Source organism: Acanthopagrus latus, chromosome 19 (genome assembly GCF_904848185.1).
Source record: "Acanthopagrus latus isolate v.2019 chromosome 19, fAcaLat1.1, whole genome shotgun sequence".
Lineage (NCBI taxonomy): Eukaryota > Metazoa > Chordata > Actinopteri > Spariformes > Sparidae > Acanthopagrus > Acanthopagrus latus.
In genome coordinates this window covers 2,204,884-2,231,392 of record NC_051057.1, presented here as the reverse complement: position 1 = coordinate 2,231,392, position 26,509 = coordinate 2,204,884, and the positions used below count along the sequence as shown (strand labels likewise).

At 40.2% G+C, this 26,509-nt stretch overlaps 1 protein-coding gene across 3 annotated transcripts; it reads left to right on the top strand.

The window, feature by feature from the left end:
* Nucleotides 1–24,898, top strand: LOC119008531 (polypyrimidine tract-binding protein 2-like). 3 transcript variants are annotated; one of them, XM_037078941.1, is made up of 14 exons: nucleotides 1–294; nucleotides 1,698–1,725; nucleotides 6,115–6,133; nucleotides 13,443–13,615; nucleotides 14,482–14,622; nucleotides 14,974–15,129; nucleotides 15,244–15,354; nucleotides 15,505–15,715; nucleotides 15,859–15,974; nucleotides 17,939–17,972; nucleotides 18,633–18,725; nucleotides 22,313–22,529; nucleotides 23,208–23,285; nucleotides 23,448–24,898. In XM_037078941.1, the coding sequence occupies exons 1-14, from the start codon at nucleotides 287–289 to the stop codon at nucleotides 23,575–23,577; spliced, it is 1,515 nt and encodes a 504-aa protein (XP_036934836.1). In that variant the 5' UTR covers nucleotides 1–286; the 3' UTR covers nucleotides 23,578–24,898. The 3 variants fall into 3 exon arrangements, with proteins under 3 accessions (XP_036934836.1, XP_036934835.1, XP_036934834.1); XM_037078940.1 differs by having other exon boundaries at nucleotides 6,115–6,175; nucleotides 15,505–15,703; XM_037078939.1 differs by having other exon boundaries at nucleotides 2–294; nucleotides 6,115–6,175.
* Nucleotides 24,899–26,509: the final 1,611 nt, after the last annotated feature.

Sequence of the window (26,509 nt, the reverse complement as noted above, 5' to 3'; positions counted from 1 at the left end):
CAGCAAACAACGCCGTTTCTTACTTACGCAGCAGGCATCTGTCCTGGTAACACTTAGGCTCCTAAATATTTCCTCTGGAAGTCACAATAACCTATGTGATTTTGGCCAGTGGCAGGCAGTGCGCTCGATAGCTTCGGAAATTTCCGCCCATTTCCGACATTGCATCGTATTGCAACTTCACCCTGCCTCCATTTTGCTCTCGTGTGTATGTGTGCGTGCACAGTGTCGGTGCAGACTGGAGAGACAACTGGACCGAAAGCGACGGCACGGTGAAATTTCTACAGAAATGGACGGGTAATACTTGCTCAGCGATGCTAACTATGGCTCATTTGACTTCTATTGAGGTTTTAGAAAGCACGGGGTATGTTAATGCGTCATTTTATGGAGAAACCGAAGAGGGGTCGTATGATTGTGTTAGCGGGTTTCCATAGCCACGCGCTCTCTTCCATCAAGGAAGTACATAATGTTAGCATGGTAGCGTAACTTAGCTAACGCCCGCTGTTTATTACATTATCTGCATTGTTACTTAGCTTTGATAAAATGCTTCCTAGGGAAACGTTTTAATAATGCCCCGTAATGCACTTGCTCACCATAATAGTGTTTTGCAGCAGTGTGCTAACAAAGCAGCTGGTGAAGCTTACCGTTATGCTAACTGGCGTACAGTAACGTTATCCTTTGTGTTGTAGCCAACAAGCTAGATTTTAGTTAACGTTCCAGTAAATCTACTGAGTATCATGATAAGCATGAGATGGGTCCTGGTTTTTGATCAGTGTGGGCCAGAAAACAACAAACACTTTTAATAACGTGGAGAGTTGGACTGTGTTAAAAGGCAACTAACGTTACCATTGCTAGCACTGTTGCACTTACTTGGCTGTGTATGATATCGAATGGTACATTAAGTATTCTTGGGACTTTTGGGTGACCGCCCTTTAAACGAAGCATGACCTAAGTGTTACTCAAATATGTGAGGAATCATAAATGAGCCCCCTGGTAAACGGGCTGATGGAAGAGCATAACATCAGGAAGTCGTTGGAGGATGTTGATGTGGTAAACAGATGGGATACACAGACACAGTTGTACATTAAAGATGAACACCCCAAAATCAAAATAAGGACAGGTTCAATATCCACATTGTAGGAGATGCACATTTAAAGGCAAGGTAAAATGTTTCACAATAACGTTATACTATTTTAAATGAGGCCAAAGAGATGCCAGCCTAGAAATCCTATTGTCTAGCGAAGGGACAGACTGCAGCAAAAATCACATCACCATTTCTTAGAAGACGATTAAATGCAATAAATTCCATTCCAACTAAAACCACAACTGAAATTGCAATCAAAATATCTATCCAGTATGATTTATATCGTCTCTCATATCCTTCAGCCCTTATACAAGTGGTTGGTAGATTAAAAACCAGCTTGCCTTTCTGTATTCTTTCACTTGTAACAAAAATATCTAAAAGCCGTAAGTGTCTTGCAGATCGTTCAATACGTGATACGTCAGAACTCAAAAGAGGCTACTTGGATGACAGACTCATTAGGCATAGAGAGTATGTCACAAATTACTTAGTCCTCCAACAAAGGGTGACCAACATCTGATGCATGTCTATCATACTGAAGCTTTTCCCTTTTGTATTTTTTGGATTATTTTCCCCATTTTAAACCGCCTTATTTTAACCATATGATTTTCTCTTTCAGCATCAGTGATGTTGCAGTTGGTGTGAAGGTGAGTTTTTTGCTTAGTGTTCACTACAAAATATAAATCAAAATAAATCAAATACCCAAATACCATTTTTGAAAGTGGCAGGCCTGCAGGCCTGTCATCATGATAATCATTTTGATCAATAATCACTCAAGTTTTCAACGTAAGTTAGTGAAATTTATTGTTATTCATGTGTAATGGTAATAGATGTTTTGATGATCTGCGATGGGTGTCCAGGTGTAGGTTGTATGAGCTATTATGCTAGCCATGATGATGGACATTTTTGTCCTAGGTAGGAGTAGTTTGGTCTGTTTATGAAATAACATTGCAGCAGTGACTACTGCCAATCAGGACAGACAATTAACAATAGATGCAGGTGCATGTAGTATCATATCCATGTGAAAATTGTGACAGAAAACCACCCACATTTACTAAATTACCTTTGCCTTACATTTTTCCACAACAGTCTCTCACAGACCAGATTTTCTTGGCTTTCAAAGGGGTACTAAACACGTTCACTTCATTCAGTCATTTGAGCCAGGGCACAAGTGCACCTTGTCACCACCATGGCTCTGTACTGACACGTCGTACTCAAACAATAATACACTTCCGGGGTATCAACTTCTACAAGCACCTTTTCCTGCATTTTGTCCTATTAGAAGAACAAATAAGAAAACAAACTTTTTTTTACAATTATTTACAGGTATCAGGTGTGTCTAAATTCTTACATTTGGCATGATCTGTGATATTTCTTGACTTACCTTAAGCCTAAAGAAGTCAACACTGCATTAACTAATGACAGTCCTTGCAACACTGTTGTGTGTACTGTGTACAGAGATAACGCTGTTTTGCTTTTGGGTATGGATAGACTGATTTTTGTGTCTCACTTGAAAGTTCTGAAAACACTGCATTCCTCTTGTAATATCCTGGCCTCTCCAAATTAGCGACATGTATAGCAAAGCTCCTCTTGACAAAGTTAAATGATCCAATCCATAAAAGTACAATTTGAATTTCTTATCAGAGGCCCCAAATACTTATTAATTTTCCAGAGTTACTTTGTTTAGAACCCTCTGGTTTTAAATAAGACTGTTCTGCACTGACAACCAGGGGCTACACTGTCACGTTATAGTGTGACAGCAAGCTAATGCAAACAGACCTTTCTATTACCGTCTGTACCTGTGAATTGTACCAGTGAGACATTAGTGCGTAGAGTTTTTGGGGCTGATGCAGATTGGGAAGTAAAAAAATTCCGATATCGATATTGGCAGATATAGACATTTGTGTCTGTCAAACACTTGCATATGAAATGTAAGTAGGATTTCTTACAATTTACAATGGGAGTTTAACAATCCTAAGCTTCTTTTTCTGCATTAAAATCACAAAAAAAGTTTCCATTTCAGCATATATTGCACAACATAGCAGTGATTTTGATATATCTGGGATAGGCTGATATCGGCCAACCAACATATTAGCCAGGGTCTTGTATAAATGTAACACTCTTCCATATCAGGGTGTCTATTTATTTTGACTTTTTAATAGGGTTGCACCAATACCATTTTTTTCAAACACAGTACAAGTATTTTTCCTTTGTGGCATCACTTGCCGATACTGAGTACTGATACCGATATTTCTACCACAAAAATGACCTTTAGGTTACAGATGCATTGAATTGGAACACAGATTTATTTTCTTCTCTGCTTGCTACAACAAATGATAATAAATTAAATGAAAATAGATGTGAATAATCATCATTTCCTTTGTCAACAAAAAAAGCTCCACATTGGCACCACCTCCTCTATTAACAAAGTGAAACTTGACAAATATCAATGAAACTTGACAAATTAAACAATGAACATTATTACACAGTTAACAGTCAACTTAATATGGCAGTTAAACTATTGCACAGTCTCCACATTTGAATCAGTGGGATATAAATTGAAGTAGCTTAGATCTGTCACATCAAATAAAGAAAAATAATTCAAAAACATTTATTTATTGTCACTTAACATTTAATTATACGTATATATAATACTGTAGATATGTATTATCTTCTCTCTTCAAGGAAAAGAAGGGCTGCATTTAAATTAAAATAGTGAAAATGAGTAAAATAGCTTTTTAATGATTGTGCATCTTAAAATAAAGAGCTTCAAATAACACTTCTGTTTCTGTTTCCCCTCAAGTAAGGTTATACTCTTTCACTCCTGGACAGCGTCTCCATCAGTAAATGGCTTTTTGTATTGACCAAAAATACATCGACTCCGGGGGAACATTCATCAGCTCTTAGAGACAAGATGTGGAGTTATTTTTCTCTGTTGTCTCTGGGTCACTCGTCTCTCTGTCTCCTCTGCCTGTATCGCTCACTCGTCTTTCCGTCTGTCACTCGCTTTTCAACTCTTTTGTCGGTCTGTATTCAGAGTCGTAGTGTTTATCGCTTTGAATGCATATGGGGTGCCTGAACTCCCATGCAATTGGTCAGTGGATTTCCTAATCCACTTAACCGGCAGCGCCAGTCAAAACTGCAAATACTTCAATAATTTATTGACCATAGGTCCAGGTCCGTATAGGATGCTGTCTGGATCCGGACCCTGACCAAGGTCCGCCTGACACAAAAATTGGAAATGACAACAAGACATGTGAAGCCTCCCTCTTATTGCGGTCATCAGTTTCATGCAATCTAAGGTCTAATGCAAGAAAGTGGTATCGGTGCCTGGCATGGGTGAATTTTTGCATGTATGAGTATATGAGTGCAGTATCGGCCTGGTACCCGATGCCAATATCAGTGCATCCCTACTTTTTAGAGAAAAATAAATAAATAATAGAGGGTGTGTTAAAGTCCGAGGCACTAAAGCATCATGGTATGCATTTATGGGTTTACTTAATTATTGGAATATTAATGAAAGCCGTGAGGAGGATGGCAGTGAGTGGTCACATAGCTATTTCTCCTCTAACTTAAATAAAAAGCAGTGTTGCATTGACATTCTTGTTCTTGTGACATGTTCTAACAATCTGTTCTTGAAAAGCCAATGTTAACAGCCAAGAACTACTGTACGGCTTGCCTATAGTTTCCGAATTTTCATCAAAGGGGTCAGTATTAACATCTGCTGGGGCACTAAATTACAATCATCTTGATAACCAATTAGTTTTCTTGATTAATCTGTTAATCATTTTCAAAAGTGAAATGCCTCTAACCGAACCATGGAGCCCAGTGGTGGTGTCATATTTTGTCTGATCAGAACACAAATATTAAATTGGTTTACTATGATTCAAGAAAATCGGCAAATATTCGTATTTAAGACAGCAGATTTTTTAAAATTGTTGACCTGATGGTTATAATGGATGTACATTAGATTCCACTCAACAAAAATATGAAAAATCACACATGGAGAACTGTCTTATCCTGAGGAGAAAAACACATGCCAAAAAGACTAAACTGTATTTCATTTTAAAGTCCTTACTTCCATGTTGTACTTCGGTGGTAACGCCAGAACAATGAGATTTCTTTAAGGAATTTGTTTTTGCACTTTTACAGCATGAGAATGATTTAATCAAATGGGTAGAGCTTGTGTCCCTGCTGATCATCAGTCAAACCTGTTTCTTTGTGTAAGCGTATTGTTGTTCTGGCTTGCTAACCTGATTTGTTGAGTGCCAGCTGCATTTTTGTCTGCACAAAACAAAGTTAAAGTCGTCTCAAAGGGAAATGGAACAGTCATAAAATGTTGATTCCTCTTATATATTCCTCTTATATGGTGGGTCCTGCCATGGTGTTTAATTCATCAATATTTCAGTGTCATATAGAACAGAGATAGTTGCCAGCTGTTGCAAGAGAAATCTTTTATTCGACTCTTGCAGCTTATGCACCGTGTGCCCACATTTTGGCCCAAGCCCGACAACTTTATTGCCCTTTCAATTTATTTGTGCCATGTCGCTGTGGCGGGGCCTGCAACATCTAGTTTATCGTAACCATAAAGAATGTTGGTAACAAAAGAACAAATTGTTCAAATTCAGTCAGACAGAAACAAGGAAGGGTGCATGAAGCTATTATAAAGTTTTGTGTGTAGTGGGTCTCTAGCCAGGTTCCTTTTCATCCCATCAGTCAGGTTTAAGAGCACAGGGCGCCCATCAGCTCTGGCAAGCCTTCCGGGACCTAGTATAGCTCAGGATGAAATGACACTTGTTGACATCTTAAATTCAGCAAGATTAAACCCACACCAGAGAAGGAGGAGCCAGCCTAGTCTTCTGCTGTTTTATGTCTCTTCCCACCTACTCCTCTACCCTGCTTTTGTTACCTTAAGCTGTCTTTGGAGACCTCTGTTTTATTTTCTTTGAGGGCCTGTCTGGAAAATGGAAATAGTTTTCCCCATTATTTCACAACTATGGCTGACCATCTTGTCTGTCTTCTTTTTTTGTCAACAGAGAGGATCAGATGAGCTGAGTATGTACAACAGTCCCAACTCTGGCATGAGCAGTATCAGTGGTGAGTTCGTTCCGACCACCCCTGAAGGGGGGGGCTGGACAGAATTTGCATGTAGCCATTTGATTGGAAGTGACAGAAGGCATTGAAAGGAAGGATTAATAGGTGTTTGAAAAGTCTGAAACAGGCTGCGTGAGTTGAACCGTTCTCTCGTGGGAGCTATTTAGTGTCTGAATAACATCACGCTCCTCAGTAGGTGGGCACCCACACACCACAGTGTGTGACTGGAACAGACATAGTGGATACCACTGCATTTTAATGCCTCCTCACTCTTCAGTTGATATCAGAAGCATCTCAAAAACATTGCAGAATTGTGGAAGACTGAAAGAGCTTTTCATTTTGCCAGGAAAAGAAGATGGACAAAGTTAGGCTGCAAAAACATTGCCAGCCAAACGCCTTAACCCCATTCACCACGGTTTTGTCAGATCTTTTATCAAAGTTCCAGTCTACTAATGCTACATAGCACCCCCATCCAAGCCAGTGTTACCCAAGGGACCTTTCTGATATTGTGCGATAAAGAAGCTCAGGCTGTTTTTGTTAAGGTACCTTTACAATAACAACCTCTCGTGATCTTGAGTAACCAGACCCCTGCAGACATGGATGAACAATTCTCAAAATAAACATTTTTTTTTTTTATGGTGCAAGCGTCTTTTTTTCAATTGCCCTCAGTGACTGTCTGCAGCAGCAGAGAAAAAGGCACAGTCCATAGTGTCCTTCTCTGAGCGCTTCAAGTTGAAAATTTGTCAACTTTTCAGAAAGAACCTGATGACGTCAATGTGGCTCTGTTCCTTGTTCCTGGCCTAGGTGATAATATTCACCATGTTTTTTTCTCCTGTGGATCATGTCTTGTACCCACATTCTCCTTGCTTTTATGTCCCAATGTCAAATAAAAAGCAAACCGTAGGTAAACTGCAATGGAGGCAGTGTCGATCATACAGCAACGGTTGTCAAGATATTGTTGTCATAGAGACAAGATGCACATGCAGCATTTTTTTTCTGCAAGCACACAAGCACATCATCCCAGTGCACTGCCAATTTTTTTATTTTTAACAATACGAAATGGGTATGATACAAACTCAGAAATATTTGTTTTTCCCATGATTGTATACAAGCTGTTCCGGGAGAAAACAAACAGTTCCCCAGAACACTGTTTGAAGCCAGTATAAACAACAACAAAAAAACAGTATAAATTTGCATTTTCCTGTAAGGTCAGTTTGTTTATTCAGTCATGAACACAAAGCAAATTTATTTATTTAGTCTATGGTTAAAAAAAAGACTGTGGCCCTGCTTTAGACATAGCATTGTTACTGTGTTGTGTCATGCGACAGCCTTTGACCACTTTCATATCAGTATGCAAGGGACAAATTGGTTAGCGTTTGATATCGTGGACAGGGCATTGTGCCCTGGACTGTGTCAGATTGGTTAAAAATTGAAAATGAATTCAATAATTTAATGGCTTGGAGTGACATCCTGTACCAGCTATTTAAGATGTAATTGGCAACCTATTCCTTTATCCAGTAAGGGAAATTTGTATTTCTCAGCTTAATTGACTTGAGATTTGAGGGGGTAGTATTCTTTTTCCCAAATGAAACAGTAGTATCAATTGCGCATAAACATACGCTGCCATTGTCAGTCCTACCTGTATGAGCAGTCAGCATCTGCCATTAGGCATTTACATGGAAATTAGGTCCAAACAAGCAAAAATGACAAATGATTGCTGTAGAATTGTGTGCTTAAACAGATTAAGAAGAATTTATCCTCCAGTTTAAGGCTAGGTGAACTGGCCTTTAAGTAATATTCTGATATTTTTAGGCTATATTGCGGTACACCATATGTGTCGTGATGTTTTGAAATCCCCTCTAAATCACTGTATAAATGTTAAAGGTCCCAATAACATACAAAACACATTTTCTCTGGTCTCTACATATATAAGCTGGTCCTCCCTGAGCCTGGAATGAGGAAAACAAGCGATTCCTGCATGGTCTCTGCAGCCTACCCACTGGTAACACGGTGCTCCTACAGGCTGTTCAGAATCTACTTCTTTCGTTGCGTAACAGAAGGAGTCATTATCATAGGCCGACCTCCTCTGCGTGGTGATAGGAGATATCCGAGAGGGGGGCGTTCATCCCTGAGGTGAAGTTCGGTGTGTCCAGCACTGAGACAGCAGTGTTTCACAGTGTCGTCGCTCAAAGCTAGACACACAAGTAGCTCTGTTGTTGGTTGTAATAATCAACATAAGTGCCTATATTCTGTCCCAGCTACAGAACAACAGAAGAGACAGTGGTTGCGTTTCATATTTTAAGACAACAAGCTGGCTACGGTTCGTGTTAGCTTGTGTGTGTGCTAATCGCTTCACATCAGACTGCTTCAATAACAAGGGTCAGTACAAAGCTGGCTTTGCCTCGACACTGACCCTCGTAAAAGGATCAGTCCCAACCATAGCGGACCCAGCAACTGCACCCGAGCCACCGAAAAGTGTTGCCGCGGTTGAATAGTATTTATACTTGCCTACGAGTATGGTGAAGTCAGCTGGAAATCGGCTAACTAGTTAGCTCTGCTTCGGTCCGCTATGCAATGGTGTTTGAAGCGAGTTTAATGTTAATGATATTATGATGGAGCTTGGTTGTCACAGTAAAAAGTCTGGAAACATGCAGACTGGAGACAGAGTTGATGCTAACAGTGTCCAAGAGTTTGGAGACTGAGTTGGAGACAAACACGGCTTTTGCTAGCTGTTAGCCGTTAGCTTCATGGTAGTAAATGTAACAACACATACGAACAAGCTAACATTATACAGACACACTAACAATTCTGAAACATCCTGCTGCAGCCACAGAGTCTGTACTTCTTCAGGAGCCTCTCCTTCTGGGTCCGATTCTGCTCTGAATAGAGCTCTGTAGAGCGACTTTTAGACAGCTGAAATTTTGGGGCAATGCATATCAAATACAGAGCTGTTGGACCTCTGACAGCTGTGTGAAATTGAAGAAAAAGTATAATATGGGACCTTTAAATTCAACCCTTTGATACATTGATACCAGTATGATTATTCAAGTAGGATTAGTCAAGTAGGGATTTTTTTCATTTGCATGCAAAAATAGGCACACAAATACTCACCAATCACAAGGTGCAGCAGATCGCCAAAGCACTGCAGTCTTGTCCACTCATTCGGGCTCACAGCTTTGATTATACTTTACTGTTTTCTATGGGGATGCACACACAATGAGTTTCCGACAAGTTCCATGAGAGCATCTTGCAGGTCTAGTGCTATTAGCTTTCCTGTATGATCATCAGGAAAGAAGCTTGTTTAGAGGCACAAACTTTTCAACGTCCAGCTGTTGATGTAATGTAACGTTGCGCAGAGAAAAGGCTCACAGGTTCTGCTGGACCACAGATCTGTGGTTGTGGAGAATTGGCTCACATTTGATAGCTGGTAGGTTAGCTTTTCTCCCATTGAATTGTACAACTGTGGCAGCCCTTTTTTTGCAAACTAATTGGCAGCCAGGCAAATAGTACTTTGGTTGTTACTTTTAAGTGTCTTAATGAGATTTTAAATGCTGGCTTTTCAACAACACCGAGTCCATGTCTTCGGCAGTGTGTTTTGTTAGTGCAGCTGTGATGTATTTTCATTTTGGACTTTTTGCGTCTTATGGGTTTGACATGGCAAATGAAGAAGCCATTTGCTTCGGGACTGGTTCCTTTGACACTTTATTTGGTGTGGGTTTTAGATGCGGACATGCAAACAATTGTGTTTCATCCAACCTACAACGAGTTGATTAGAGAGTGCAGTAGAGTTACGCAGCTCAAGGATGAAAATGTATGATTATTGCTCCATGGAAATGCAATCAAAGTTCATATGTGTCTACACATAACTATATGAACTCTACCGCACTCGGTAATCGACTCGTTGGGCTTCTCAAGAGGAAGCTGCTGGAGTGGTGAGTTGTATTCACTTTACAACAGAATTTTAGCTAAGCTAGCAGATGTTTGATGCCTTGAACTATGAATATCCCTTTAAGTAACTAAGCATGTTTTTTTACGGTATGCAGCATCAGTGGGTCTGTCATGAAACTGCACAAGGATGGCCTTAACATTTGGCTATACCCTGTTTTTCTCAATTGAAATGCAAGGAGTTGTTGTTGTTTTTATTATTATTATTATTATTATTATTATTATTATTATTATTACACAAATAAGTCACATTTTTGAGGTCCTTAAAATGCTCTAAAACCCATAAAAACTTTGCATATGTCACAAGGTGGGAAAATTTGCATGAAAATGACACACTAACCTCTGCTGAGAGCTGTGGGTCTGTGTCTGTTTCATGATCTCTGGGTGTGGCTGAACTATGCTCACCCACTGTAACACAATCAGAAAATATTTTTTTTATGACACTGCCACATATTGGACACAAGAAATCATAGTCATCTCCTTCGAGCAGTGTAAAAAAAAACATCTAACTTTGCTTGTAGCTTTAATCTTAATTTGGATCTCCACGATTTTACAGAAAGATCTTCACCTTTATGATTTGTAGCTTTGTAACAACTAGCCACAACAAGATTTCAGATTTTAAACCTTATTTTGGGCCATGGTGAGGCTTAATCTTTACACAATTTCTCTCAACTGCCCTTCAATTCTAAATACTCCCTCACTGTTCCAGCGTGCTACAATAGATGGAAAATGGCAGAAATTACAATTCCATGTTTGAACTTGGTAGCAGTCAAACTTGCTTCTTAGAGAAGGTCTTTGGTTGAGAAAGCAATCTGTAAAATTGTTAGCGCACACATATGAGAGTTACCAGTTGTTGTGGGGACATTGCCATGACAAGCGAAGTCAATCCACTGGACTGTCACTTTCTGTGATGTTGGGAGTAGAAGAAAGTAATTGTGTTTGCTCTTGTAGACAACAATGGAGAGACTATGGTGTAGGGCTGCACAATATTGGAAAAAAACTGAGATTGCGTTTTTTTTTTTAACCCTGCAATATATATTGCAATATGAAAAATTACAGGAATTTACATCAGATGACCTGAATAGCACTTTATGTTATGCTGCACTGCTGCTATCATGTGGACAATTAACCTGCACTGATCTTACCTCTTTTTGTCATACTGAGCTTTGTGGTACCTGCGTAAATGGTCAAACAAATTAGTTGTGTTACCTCTTGTTGTGACAATTGATGCAAGACACTGTCGACACAGAACACGTGTTTGGTCAATATCATCCTTCTTGTAGCCGAAATAATTCCAGACAACTGACGTTGCTTTTCTGTTCGGCACCAAGTCTTTGTTTTCGGGGATTTTCTCTTCTTCAGTGCTCATTTTTCAATCTTGTTACTAAGGACTCACTCCATGTGCAGGGGCGTGGTCTGCTTTGGCACACTGAATTAGAACTAATGTGATTGGTGGATTGCTGTGCATGCAGCGTCTGCATGCAGTGTGTGAAATTAGATGAGTTCATTTGCCTCCTACATTGCAAGCCCTGCGATGTGACTATTGCGCACACGTACATTGCAATGCTCAAACGATATATCGTGCAGCTCTACTATGGTGCTTTGTTCACCTACATTTGTGATTCATAAGTCAACATTAGCTAGGAAAACAGCACTTACTTGAGGTAACTTTAGTTCTAGGAGAATGTTTTTTGCCCCTCTAGCTACATATTACAGCCTTAGTGAAGCACATTTTTTGACACACTAAAAACTGTATGCAGTATACTGCCTGCTCCAATTCAATTCACTGGCAGCTCTGTTTCCAGCATTCAGTACATCAAATGCACGCTCCCTCAAATCTTAAACTTGTGACATTGTGCTGTGTGATTTAACAAATGATTTTAGAGTGTCAATTTAATGCGACCAGTCCAAGACACACCTGTGCACTAATAATGCTGTTTAATCAACATCTGACAGGTGTGTAGTCTAAGATCTTTTACCCCAACTGTTGAAAAGTGGGAGTGAAAGCAAAGTGTTGCATTTATATTTTTGTGTATGATCATGACTGTTGGAAATGTTGAGGTTTTGGGAAGCCATTGGTTAAAGGATACACCTGGTGACATTATACATTTGCTTTTGTGTGTGTGTGTGGCCATACCAGAGGCGTGAAGCTTCACTGACCTCGCGATTCAAATGCAAACGAATCTTGATGCCTCACAGTGTGTGGTGTCCTCAATGATGTATATTATTGCTCGTTGCTACTTATTCATCATTTAAATTCTCCTTTTTATTCAGAAAGTCCTTCAAATAATCTGAGTACAAAATACACAAAATAAATCAATATTTTCAATATCAATCTTTAATCAAAATAAATCCATTTTTTCTGTTATCCAAAAACTAGACAAAAAACATCCATGAGTAACAATGATGAACTGGGTGACATGTTACCATGAAGACTGCACACTTGCTGTGTCTCAGTTCAGGGTCTGCATCCCTTGAAGGACCCAGCCTTTGAGGTTTTCGAAGGCGAGTCCTTCAGAGAGACCTTGTTAACCACATCAGCGGTTGTTAAATGGGACGGTCTAGCCTTCAGAGCATTTCCTGGTTGCGTGCCCAGATGTTTTACCCTTAAGTCCCGATTTCTACCGCCCACGCCCGCGAAGGTGATGATCTATGCTACGTGATGTCACCATTTTCTCTCTTTCGGCCACAAAGGCTACATTTGTGGGGTGTATTTGGAGGAGCCTTCGGATTGGGACAGCCTTCGCGTGCCGTAATGACGTAATTGGCGTTCAAATACGGCTTCTGAAGGATGCAGACCCTGAATTGAGGCACAGCAACAGTAGTATATTTTGACTTGCACACCATCCTTCTGCCCCAAATTCCCAATTGAGGTCTAAGTGTGGATTACTTTGTATTTGTTGGGATCTGAAAATGGGTTCTTACAAATGCATTGTTTCCTCTGGTTTGAATAAGGCTTGCTAAAACTACAGTGCATGTTTATTTAAGGACATTGACTTTTTTTCACAATGGAAATGTATAATCACGACTCGGATTTGAAGAATTCTCACTTGGTAGAAACCAGTAGGCCTGGGGTTGAGTGCTGCAGACTGGGTAAAGAAATAGGCAGGTTTGACAGACAGACTCGTGTTTGTTGGCTTTGGACTCTCGTGCAGAATGTAGAATACTGTAAGTCTAATCTTATCCTTAAGAACAAGAGTTTCAGAGATGGGCTGACAATGATGAATCTACAGAACATCTAACATCTCCAGCCTTATTCTTTGATTCAAAGGGCTGTCATTGCTGTCATTAGTGAAGTTAATCAGTGTTTATGCTACGATTTTAGATGGGGCTTCCAATGGCAGTGACAGTAAAAAGCTGAGGGTTGAGGAGGCCCCACCATCCCGTGTGCTTCACATCAGGAAACTCCCCAATGAGGCATCAGAGACAGAAGTCATCGCCCTTGGCTTGCCTTTTGGCAAAGTCACCAATATTCTCACACTGAAGGGAAAGAACCAGGTGAGTGGAGGATGAACACGATGTATTGGTAAGAACCACTGAACAATTGTTAGGCTTCAGTTTAGACCACAGATTAATTGATTTGGGACACAAGAGGTGTGTTGAATGGCGGTAACAGTTTGGGTTTTTTCAGTATGGCCAAAGTGAAAAACACTATTGTGGAGAATATAGGAAGTCAAACGTGTTTGTCACCAAATCAGTGAAGCTCCTATAGTGACTATTCTTCAGTAATACCGCTGGAAGACGTAAGAAGGAGTATTTAAAGCTGCTCTTTTGACCAATACACGCATGTTGTCAGTTAATGAACCACCTTCAAGCAGAGGCATGTTGTAATATAGCCTAAATGCAAATTCCTGCCAGACCAGTAAATGTTGTATATTTTCTGGGGGACTGTGGTGAAATCTTGTTTGATTTTCTATCTTAACCTGCCAAGGACCAAGTGGTCACCCAAGTACTTGGAATAATTCAGTCTTGCTATCTTAAAATGCATCTGAAAAATGTTCCTACAAAAGCCTATTGTCTGACTGCTGAGGGCTGTAGGAGGTACTTGGCATTTGTCCTCTAGATTCCTGTGGAGTACAGCTGCTTTGTTCTCCTCACTGCACCAGTGTCGTTGTGTCCACTAGTCTTTATCGATCGGTGGTTGCCAACACTCAGTTGACTTCATCTTAACTGCTCTGTGGTGAAATTATCTGTAACTTGCAAGATATCTAAATACATTCTCTCCTACTTAATTGAATGAATATGGGTAGGAGGTTTGTCTTAATATATTGGAAAGTAAGTACAGATGATTAGATATTCTCTTTTTGAATAATAACAGTGGAAATATATCAGTGCTTTGTTTTTTCCTTTTTCTCTACTTCAAGGCGTTCCTGGAGATGGGAACAGAAGAGGCGGCCATCACTATGGTGAACTACTACACCACTGTGACTCCTCATGTCCGCAATGTCCCCGTCTTTATTCAGTACTCCAATCACAAAGAACTCAAAACTGATGCTGGCAATCAGGTTAGTAGTGTCTGACTAATGAACCACCATGTTTTTGAATGCTAAGACTATCCATGTTTTAATTTTATTAAACACTCCAACAGTTCATTTTATTAATTAGTATGCTCTCAGTTGCATGAAAAAAACATGGCTACTACTCATGTAGTGTAGTCATGTGCCTGTAGTCATGTGTCTGTTCTCAAGTGCTCAAGCTCTAAACCTTGAAAAGATCATGATGTTGAGGAACTGTATGTGAATACGTTTATTGTTTTCTTGACATCAGTTAGTTAGCTGTCTGCAGCATGGGTCACCATCTTGTCAGTTGGCCTCCATTGTTAAAGATCATGACTAACATCTTGTGTTTGGCCGTAGCGGACCCAGGCCGTGCTTCAGGCAGTGTCGGCAGTCCAGTCTGGTGGGTCACCAAGCTCAGATGTACAGGAGGCCCTCGCTGCAGCTTCCAGTCCTGTGCTGAGGATCATCATTGACAACATGTTCTACCCTGTAACGCTGGATGTCCTGCAACAGGCACGCAGCATTTGTTGTGACTCCATACCAAAGCAAATGGTTCAGTTATGATGCAACTTATGTACCGTTTGTATTTGACTATTGAAGTTTGTATTTTCTTTGTTTTGTTGTCAGATTTTCTCCAAGTTTGGCACAGTCATGAAGATAATCACATTCACTAAGAACAATCAGTTCCAGGCTCTTCTGCAGTTCAGCGATCCTGTCAATGCACAGCAGGCCAAACTGGTAAGAGGTTTCTTACCTGGAACACTCACTAATCATGTTAAGCATCTTTACTACTTATCAACTACCGTGTAGTAAAGTGTTTTTAATCTTGTCATACTGAATGTAATTGTTGAACATGGATGAACATGATTATTTTTCTTTCACTGACAGGCCCTGGATGGCCAGAACATCTACAATTCATGTTGCACGCTGCGCATCGACTTCTCGAAGCTGGTCAACCTAAATGTCAAGTACAACAACGATAAGAGTCGTGACTACACACGGCCTGAGCTACCTGCTGGTGACGGGCAACCCAGCCTTGACCCCACTGTGGCCGCTGCCTTCAGCAAAGACTCCAACTCCCTCCTCGGTAAGATCCCAGGTAGATCACGTTTTTATTTCTCTTCCTTTCACCATTTTTTTCGTCGGTTGTACCCAATTGCATCGCTGCTCATTGTTGTAATGCCTTGGTGTAGTGGAAGTGCTGCTCTCCATTCCATGATTGTCTTGTCTACTTCCTGTCAGGAGCCTTGAACCCTCTGAGCGCGGCAGCAGCGGCTGCTGCTGCTGCAGGGAGGGTTGCCCTGGCTGGACAGGCAGGGTCCAGTGGGGTCCTGCTGGTCAGCAACCTCAATGAGGAGGTCAGTAACACATGTACACACACACACACACACACACACACACACACACACACCAGTCAAATGGACCATCTAAGGCTTATATCCACCACTCCTATCCACCACCTTCATCCCTCTGTTGTTTTTGTTTTTTTATTTGCTGTTGATGGCCAGTTGTCTTCCTTTTTCGTTGTCTTGTGTCTGTCACAGACAGTACATAGGGATGTCCATGATGGGATTTTTTTGTTCATATTTGACCTGAGAACTCAACGTTAATCACTTAAACTAAACCACTTCATTTGTCTTATTAAACTGTAACAATTCTGTGGTCTTTCACGATTGAGTTTCAGAAACTCTCTAATAAGCAGAGAGAAACAGTGCTTCTGTGACATTTTGTGATGAATAGGGGGTGGTTTTGTGCACCCATAGATTTGAGATTGTCATTCTACAAAATGTCTGTCTGTAGTGATAATATCTTAGCCAGCAATGTCATTCTTTTTAGATATTTACAGCTCTGTAATTTAATTTATGGTTTCTGTTCAAATTGGCACTGATAAAAAAACATTTTGTCTAACCTTTTTCTTTGCTGTATTTTCTAGTGTCCTTTACATGCCCAGGGTCTTGCAGTTGTTTTCATTTTTTCCCCCATTTTGGTCAAGACTTATTATGTCCCTGTAAAGGGAGGGGATTTGCTGTTTATGTCATAGCACCAATACTTCCCTCTTTCCTCCTCCAATGTTCTGCCCTTACCTCTCTTGTCAAACTGTATCTAACTCGGCTAACTGTCTCTCTTCTGTTTTTCTCTCTAAGTTCTCCTCACCTCTCCTCAGCTCATATGAAAGCTCATATGAAATCATTCTGTGGTCTCCTAACCTGTGTCTTAGTTCTGGGAACAAATCTGTGCCTCTCTGAAACAACCTTCCTCTCTCTCTTCCTCTGCGTTTTTTTTTTTTTTTTTTTTTTTTTTTATTTATTTATTTATTTTTACTGATTTAAATAGCATCTAATTTGTTTCACTTAATGTTCTCTGTCTCTTTCCTCATCAGTTTGTTCTCTCTGACTGTGAATGAATGTGTCATAGCAGAGCCTTCGACAGTATCTGAACCATTCAAACATGAACCCCTAATGTTAAGATACTGTGCTTAAGCTTTCTTTCAGCCTCTCAGACTTGTGTGAACACCACGTTTTACTCAAGTGGCCTTCACATCAACTCTTGCATGTAAAATTGTAAACTGCTAAACAAATCTAACTGCATGGTCTCCTAACTGTCTTCCCCCTCAGCTCCTCACACTTTTGTAGTACCATTCTCCCTTGCTGAAAGATTGTAGATCTTCAGATTTGCGACGTGCTGCATGTTGTTTTTATCCCATGGTTATGACTTTATATTGCTGATTTTATTATGATTTTGACATGAATGTACCTTTACCCCATGCTTGTCCAGGGTGAAAGACATTTTGGCGCAAGTTAATTGCTGTATTTTGACGAAAGAAAACATTGATCCAAGCCATTATCTCTGACCAAACTACCTGCATTATTCCAGTGTACTGACCTATATTTTATTTTTTGTCCCTCCCCCTCCTCACTTTTTATTTTTTTTATTTTTCTCCCAATTTGCATTTGCCTCCCTATTCATCTCCCCCTCTCACCCCTTTCTCTGCTCCCATCCCTCTTTTTCTCCTTCATTCATCCTACCTCGGCATCCACTTCATGTGCTGACGGGGGGACTTTTAACCCCTCTTTCCTCCTCCTCCCACATTAACCAACCCACCCCTCCCCTCCAAACCCCCTTCCATGACTCCTCTTCTGCCGCCTGCTCCCCTCCATGACCCACCACCTCCATCACTCTCCGGGGGGAAAAACAAAAACCACCATTCCTCCTACCTACCTCCGTTCTGGATCGATCTGTCCATCTCTACCTCCGCTCCACTCCGACTCTTCTACCTCTCTACCTGTCTCACGCTGCTTGTTGCTCTTCTCTCCCTCTAAAGATGGTTACGCCCCAAAGTCTGTTTACCCTCTTCGGTATGTTATCGTTAGCTCTCTCTCTCTCTCTCCTCTCTCTCTCTCTCTCTCTGTCTCTCTCTCTCTCTCTCTCTCTCTCTCTCTCTCTCTCTCTCTCTCTCTCTCTCCTTTCAACCTCTTTCTTCTACCTTCTTTCTGTTTGTTCTATTTCCATTCTATCTTTGAGACATTTGTCATTATTATTATTGTTATTATGATTATTATTATTATTATTATTATTGTTATTATTATTGTTGTTTATTACAAGCTTATGTATATTTGTTTGCACAGAGTAGTTTGTTTGGTAAATTGTAATACATTTTGGCCCCCTTATTTATTGGTTTGGGTTAATGTTTGTTACTTTACTCCAAAATTCACTACACAGTTATCTGTAAATGCACGGTGGAGTCATTTTTGCATGCAATTTTTATTTATAGCCATCTGACACAGCTTGATAACGTATCTGTTTAGAGGGTGTCTCTTCTCTCTTTACCTGTTCCCTCTACACACCTCTCACTCTAAGTCTACTGTAAACTTCTTGTGTGTACTCTGCTATTCTCTCTTCTTTGTTTCTTGTCCTTAAATATCCTTGTCTCCAGTGTTGAAATTTTGTTTTTCTAACTGTCTGCTCTCTCTCCACCTCACCTTTTCTCATCCTGCCTGCCTGTGGCTCTAATGCAGGAGTGTATGGTGATGTCCAGAGGGTGAAAATTCTTTACAATAAGAAGGACAGCGCTCTCATTCAGATGTCAGATGCCAACCAGGCCCAGCTAGGTGAGCAGATGCCATTAGTACCTAGACCCTAGTTCAGGGTCTAATCATCTTAAGGTGATAGTGGCAGTGGTGGGCAAATGTGTTGCAGCAATGAGGAGTGTTTGACTGTTAGTGTTAGAGAAATTATATGAAATACATTGCCACATAATTATATATGTAAGAGGTTGTATTTACATATTATACGAAACAGAAGGCAATCATCAAAGTATACCCCTTTGTTGTACCAGGGCTTCACTATTCCAATCCTGGATTATGATGGACACACTTACCATTCTTGTGTACTTGATGTGAATGTGAGCAACTGGGATTTACCCCTGGGTCAATTAACCCTCCAGTAGTCAGGATACAGAGTTCGACATAACCTGTGGCCCGCTGGCCCGGGGCCAGTAAAAGTAGGTGGAGGGCATGTCAATGGGGGACGGGCCAGTGACTGACCAACCGCTGATTACACTGATTACAGTGATTGGCCAGTCACTGGCCATACGACAATCATGATTCGCTAGGATGCATGCGGGAAATGCTTAGAGTGACGGCAGGAAAATGATTCCGAGAGGAGGAAAAGGGGATTTCTCCCGAGGTAGAGGGACCAGTATACCTGGTCAGGGGCGTCGCACCCATAGGGGAACACTTCTCCCGGTGAGAGGGTTCAACACTCACACTTTTTTTGCTGTTTATCCGCAGTTTTGCACAAACGCCTCACTACAGTCGCTCAGTTTCTCTGGCCGCTCTGTGTCTGACTTGCTGCAGCTGCCTCCTCTCTCCTCCCCCTCCTGTTGCTGCTTCAGACATGACACCGGCTTTGGGACTGACCGGCTGATGATTGGCTGTTCTGCCTTAAGTCCCGCCTCTCTTGCTATGTTAGATGTATTGTTCAGCTTGTGCTGATGATGCGGGAACTACCATAAAATGCCAAATAATAGCCAGGCATTTATTTGTTTCAATCTCTTAACAGACCAGGCGTTTATTTGGGACAGGCGTTTAATTCCCTCCACACAAAAAACGTGGGACGCAAATGTCACAAACTTCGCCAGCTTCTCTGATTTTTCTGGCAGCCCTCTGGGCACAACACGTGAAAAAGGCGAAGAAGAAAAACATGCAGTGTCAGTGGTCACATCTTCTTCCTTGATGTTTTTTAAAAATAAATTAGACTCGGCGTTTATTTGAAACCGGCGGTTATTTACCAAAATATACATCTCCACCAAGCGTTTAAAGGGGACCACATGATGTGTTTATAATGTTTTTATGTGTTTACAGCTGCTAATGTATGTAATGATGTTACAGTGATGATACATGACAGTTAAATATTGAATATGTCTATAATAACCACATCCTGACATGTAACTGTGATTTTTGATGGGTACTAATAATAACAATCATGACAAAAAATTAACTGCAGACTGCAGATCACAATAAGAAGCTGCAACTGGCATTGAGCAGCTCTCTTTTCTGTCAGCAGTGAAGTGATAAACTCCATGACAGAACATTATAAAATATGATAATGTATAAAATAACATTTAATGGTTAAAAAAAGTACAGTTGCAGTAGGCTTCTATTATAAATATGCAGCATACATATAGTTTATTATTATTACATTAGAAATAATGGTACTGTTTGTACAGTGCTTTCAGAACATCAATCACATGAAAAATGATATCAGAATTATAGGAGTGAGAGAAATGATATATCTCAAAATATTAAATATGTTGTAATTTCAATTTTGAAATTTTAATACTTGTTATTACATAAACCCCTATTGCTTTTTGCCATCATTGCCAGATCATACTGATTTTGCAGGGACAGACTCGCTAAACAATTAACTGGGAACAATTTCAATAAATAAGTCTTTTCTTTTTTTTTTTTTTTTTTAAATAGTTATTTTCGTTTTTTCGTGGCTGGGCCACTAAAATTACACATGGGGCCAGTAAAATTCGAAACTACTGGCCAAGCGGGCCAGTAAGAAAAAAATGTTATGTTGGACACTGGGATATTTTTCACCCCTGACACTTGGGTGAACAATTAATAATTAATAATACTAATTTTCTCTCCTTTTCAGTTGCAGTACTATGACGTGTGTTTAAGTAAAGGCTATTGGCTTGTTATTATCTTTCCAGCCATCTCTGTCAAGCAATTTCTGAATGTCTAAGTTTGAAAGGGAGAATCAAAGTAAAGATATTTATCACAATTTCACAATATTTTTGACCAAGTACCACTCTCAATAAATAAAGCACCACAATCAATAAAGCAACAATACACTGTCGGGATGACTATTGGTACTTTCACAAAACATTAATACCATGAGATTTGACGAATGATCATCAGTAATGAGGATATAATGACTAAGCTGGTAAAGGCAAGTATTAGAAAAATTTGAAAACTGTGATAAGTCCAGAAAATTGCATCACTATACTGAAATGCAACAATTTCTTCATAAACTCCAACTGTACCAGAACGCAGCTGCTTGTATCATCTCTAGAACTCCGTCTACTGAACACATCACTCCTACCCTGCAGTAACTTCATTGGCTCCCTATCAAATCCCGCATTGAACTCTCTGAACTTGGTCACATCTACCCACCTACCGGCACTCTCCGATCCTCTTCTGTCATCTAGCTCTTTGCCCCATCTGCCAACTTAACTACCATGGGGTCAAGATGGGGTCAAGAGCTTTCAGCCAATCTGCCCACTGTCTTTGGAACTCTCTTCAACTGGACATTCACGATTCCAACGCTGTCTCCACCTTTAATAGACTTATTCCGAGTGACATACTCTGCCTGACACTAACTATGTAGTCACATTCTTGGCTATTTACTGTACTATTGCACTACGTTGTCACATTCGTATTTATTAATCTTTGCAAAATTCCACTCACTTCCACATCAATGTTACCTGATTCATATTGTTTGATGTACTGTTGTTGTGATATGTGTAAGGTGTCCTTGAGTGCTATGAAAGATGCCTTTAAATAAAATGCATTAGTATATGTAATATTATTATTTAAAACTAGGAAAAGACAACACCTGTGCCATATGGTGACATAATGACATCCAAAATCTCAGATGGTATATAGTCTCATATCACTAGATTATTTGATTCAAAGAATCACCACACTTAAATAGTGATTGAAATGGGGCCTTTTCTAAAGTTTTATAAAAATCAGCAGTGATCCTTTCTCGGATTTTACAGGGGACAATGAGGAGCAGGAAAGTGGAAGTTACAGGGCCCTTTATGTTTTGAGGGAATCCTTGTCACAATGGTATGCTCTGGATTAAACCCTCCAGTAGTTTGGCATTCTGTAAAAGATTCATGATTCAAATCTAATTTAAACCACTGATATTTAAAAATCCTATGATGAACATGCTCCTGCTGCTCCCTTTTGTTGTGTGTTGGACTGAGTATGAAGCTTATGTAAACATCTCACTATTGCCTAGTCAGATGACGTAACACAAGCACTGTTTTGTTAATTTATGAATATGGATATAGTTTCAGCTGGATAGTTATTGACATGTTTTTCTTACAATTCGATTCAGTTAGTAAAGCCAGGCTGCAGCATTCTCAACTCTGACCTTCTTGTCTTTCCCATGGCCAAAGCAATGAGCCACTTGAATGGACAAAAGATGTACGGGAAGATCATCCGTGTGACGCTGTCGAAGCACCAGACAGTTGCACTGCCTCGGGACGGCCTGGATGACCAAGGTCTGACCAAGGACTATGCAAACTCCCCACTTCATCGCTTCAAGAAACCTGGCTCCAAGAACTTCCAGAACATCTTCCCACCATCTGCCACTCTCCACCTCTCCAACATCCCGTAAGTGCCAGGGCAGCTAGTCACTTTGTGTTAAAATGCTCGAATATCCTTAGGAACTACCAGGTCATTTCATGCAGGTTGATGGCAAATTAGTAGGGTAGTCACGACCTTGATTGAAAGTCAGCTATCGATCTAAATGACGTCACAATCTCAACCTTTGGAATTAAAGGTGGAAATCGATGATTCAGCCACGCCCATGGTGTCCTGTCCACCAGGACGGAAAAGCGCACACACACAGTAGCACACCAAGTTTACATTGCCTCCCCTAACAAGAAACTGCAGCCAACAAAAAGACACCATGGCAACTGCTAATCAACTGAAGTATACATCACTTGATTTCCCTCAAGTGATGTATTCTCCAAGATGCCCCCAGATCCCAGTGTGATGGAAGCTGTATGGAACCATTACATTTACCATATTCATTTACTTTTTCCAGTTGTATTTTTCCCCAGCTATTTCACTACTGCTACCATGCAATGAGTGGTTTTCATTTTTTGGTAAACAGAGCCTTAAACAGTGGTCTTTCTCACAAGAGACCATGTACTTGTTGCTGGATAATCTCCAGCCCTTAATGTCACCTCTTCTCATTATAGAAATAAGAATGAGTCCCTGTAACACTGTTGATGGTGACATCTGAGTGTTCTGTAACCTGTAATTTGTGATCTTTATTTTTAATAGCCAAGATGTGACGGAGGATGATCTGCGGCTGCTCTTCTCCAACGCTGGAGGAACTGTGAAAGCTTTCAAGTTTTTCCAGTACGTACACCTGTTCCACAGCAACGAGTCACATGTAACCACTGAACAAGATGAAATGATATCTTATAACAGTAGAAGATCAATTATAAAATCTGGTTTGGAATGTTTTGTGACTCTTGAGTATATTGTTGTTGACACTATCAAAATTGTTGTATTTTTCAGGGATCGGAAAATGGCTCTGATTCAGATGTCAACAGTGGAAGAGGCCATCCAGGCCTTGATTGACCTTCACAACTACAACATGGGAGGCAACCAGCACCTGAGAGTCTCCTTCTCCAAATCCACCATTTAAGAATCTGACCCACAAACTCCTGACAGCACCGGGGTTTATAGACTGTGTCTGGACACTGGGGGGACCACATTGAATCAGTTTTGTTTTGGGGATTTTGTTGATCCTGTCATTCCTTGAGAGACTGAAACCTTTGACTTGCATCTTTTTTTAAAAAGAACAATTGAGTATGTTGCAGATACTGGATCCTCACAGCTATTCTTAACTGTACCTCTGTATTTTTATGTCAAACAAAATACTGACATGATTGATTGTCCCCCTGTATGATAGTTTGATGTAGATCAGTGTTTAATTCTTCATTTAGTTGAAAAGATACAGAAATGTGCCTTACTTGACAAAATCACCTGTTTCTACAGCTGGACGTGTTCGTTAATTACCCTCCTATGCTTTGGGGCACATTGGTATTGGATATTTTTGGGAGAAAGCTGTTTTTTCATCCTCTACACATTATTTAGTTTTTGAAGTTCTGCCATCAACCAGGCGTAGCTTCTTTGTTTTGTTTCAAGTTTTAGATTCATAACATTTTCCCTTTTTAGGTTGGTAACAGTACAGAATACTCCTGAGGCAACAGGTATAAGTTTCTACAGAAGCCTGTGACAGGCACTGTAACTTGAATTCCATTATTCCTCAAGTACGCTCAGTGCAAGATTGTCCCCCCCACACACTTTTGATTTCACATAACGTCACATATCATGATGTGGCTGGTGGCTAAGTATTTCTTCATCTGTGTTTTTGAAGCCTTCCATGCTTTTTCCATAGCAGTGAGGTGTAATTGTCAGTGACAATGGTTTTCTAAGCATGTACAGTTATGATAGGATCTCACATCAGAAAGTGTTGCATGCTGTGGAAGCAGTTAGAAGTTGAGTCCACTGTGATTTCATTGTCATGTGACAGTTTACTCGAGAGGGCTACTCCGTTGGACCAAAGTTTCTGTGCCTTTAGTGTTCCTTTAATTAATTTTAACAACAAAAGAAGCATTTGAAGACACTGAAATGTTGAATTTCAAGGAAAAATGCTCTGAATTTCAAGTGTTTAGTTTATTCCCGTTTATTTTTTTAATATCCAACAGGACCTCTTGACTTGGGGTTATTTGCTCAGAAATAATAGTTATGTATATTTTTTCTTCAAAGTCCGATTTTATACAGCTCATTATGTAAGAATTTGGTATAGTTCTGAAGAGGCACAATTAAAGGTTGAATTATTTTCTAACAAGGGGAGGTGCGACTTGGTTTCCTGCTTTTTGAGTTTTCCCTCTCATGGTCTCGTGTATTCTGCATTACGTCTGTAGCATGCCTAATAAAACTGTTCTGTAGCTCTGCATTCACCTCCTCTGTCTCTCTCCTCTGTTGTCTGCTCTGCTCACTTCTGAAACCATCTTCAGTCCCAGGGTGGGAAGGAAGCCAAAATTCATTTTGGAGCCACTTGAAAACAAGCTCTAATAAGCCAGATTGAGCTCTCTGATGGTACTAATTCACAAGACAAGAAGTACATTTTGTTGATGTGTTTCCCACCCTGCCAACTGACACAATCTATTCCTTTGATGTCTTGCTCTTCTATCCTCTGGTAGCTGCCTATTTTCTAATCAGTCTCTAAGGGCTTCTGCTCTCCTAACAATCTATCTGATCTATCTACTTGCTCTCGCACCTTTATCACTTACATAAATGGCCTTGGTTGTCATTTTTCCAAGCTTTCTGCATTTTATGCCAGCTTCTGCCGCTTTGAAGAATCTTTGAGTAAAAATTGCTAAAGGCACAAGCATACAAAATAGAATGCATTAAGCCAATTAAAACTTCATTGTACTTTGTTAAAATGCTGAGGAGAAATGTTAAGAATCACAGTCATTTTGGACATAGCTTTAATTTCTGAGAATAATCATTTCTAATTTTGACCTCTTTTCAGTCCTGCATTTAAAAAACAAGATGGAACTTAGTCCTTCTTGTTGACAGCTGCCCTGGCGGAAGAACATAACATTTATTGAGCTGATGCTTTGATGACAAAAGTTACTCTTTGAGTCAGAGAGGTTCAACTTAACTCTCTCATTGCCATTATTTCTGATCATCTGAGACTATTCATGCAAGTCAAGGAAGAAAAAAAATGAATGTAGTTTCAGCATCCAAGAGCAGACGTAAGGCAAGAGTCAGCCAAAAGATTTGCATACTGCATGAAAAGCTCCCAAAAAGTTTAATTTTGTAGCATTTCAGTCTCACAGAGATCTTGATCCGATTGAAATGTGCAATTAAATTTCCTGGAGTTAATAGAAAAGTGCCTTGCCTCAGTACTCTTATCAGCCTGGTTTCCAGTAGCAGAAAGCAGCTGTATTTAGTGACGAAGCTCTGACTGCTACCTAAATTCAATTTAATGTTGCTCTGTGCTTCCTGGACGTGTAAATACGCAGTTGTGTCCTTTCACATTAGCCATGTCAACTTGTTTGCGGGAGTGACCCAGCAATCCTTAAATGGTGCACAATTCAACAAAACTGTATCAAAATCACTGGATGGTAAGTGCAAAGTCCCAACTGAACAGATGCTGAAACTGCAGGGATATTGTGGCTTACAAATCTTCCTCTGCAGGTGTAAGAAAACATTCCCGCACATATCATTATAACTCAGCCATTTTAAAGGAGAACTCCACTGATTTTACACAAAAGTGTGTTTTCAGGTGTTTCAGGTATGTGTATATTTGAGACAGAGCCTGAAGCTGAATCTGACAGTGTTGGAGTGCAATGCTACATCAGTGCAGTTCTCTTTTAAAGCAGCCTTAGGAGACCAATCAGGTACTACATTGGAATTGTGTCCTGGAGTGAGGGGACAGCCGCATTCACTCAAATGCAATGCTATATTATAGAAATGTATATTATTTTGGGTGCCTGCTCAAAATTTCTTTGCGCAAGGAACTCGTGACTGCACCAGTTCCTCAGTTCTGTTTCCTGGCCTGT

Excerpts from the sequence above, each read along its gene's own strand:
- LOC119008531 (XM_037078939.1), top strand. Across the intron at positions 14,623-14,973 it reads AAACTGATGCTGGCAATCAG|CGGACCCAGGCCGTGCTTCA; the intron begins GTTAGTAGTGTC and ends GTTTGGCCGTAG. Across the intron at positions 15,716-15,858 it reads CCTCCTCGGTAAGATCCCAG|GAGCCTTGAACCCTCTGAGC; the intron begins GTAGATCACGTT and ends ACTTCCTGTCAG.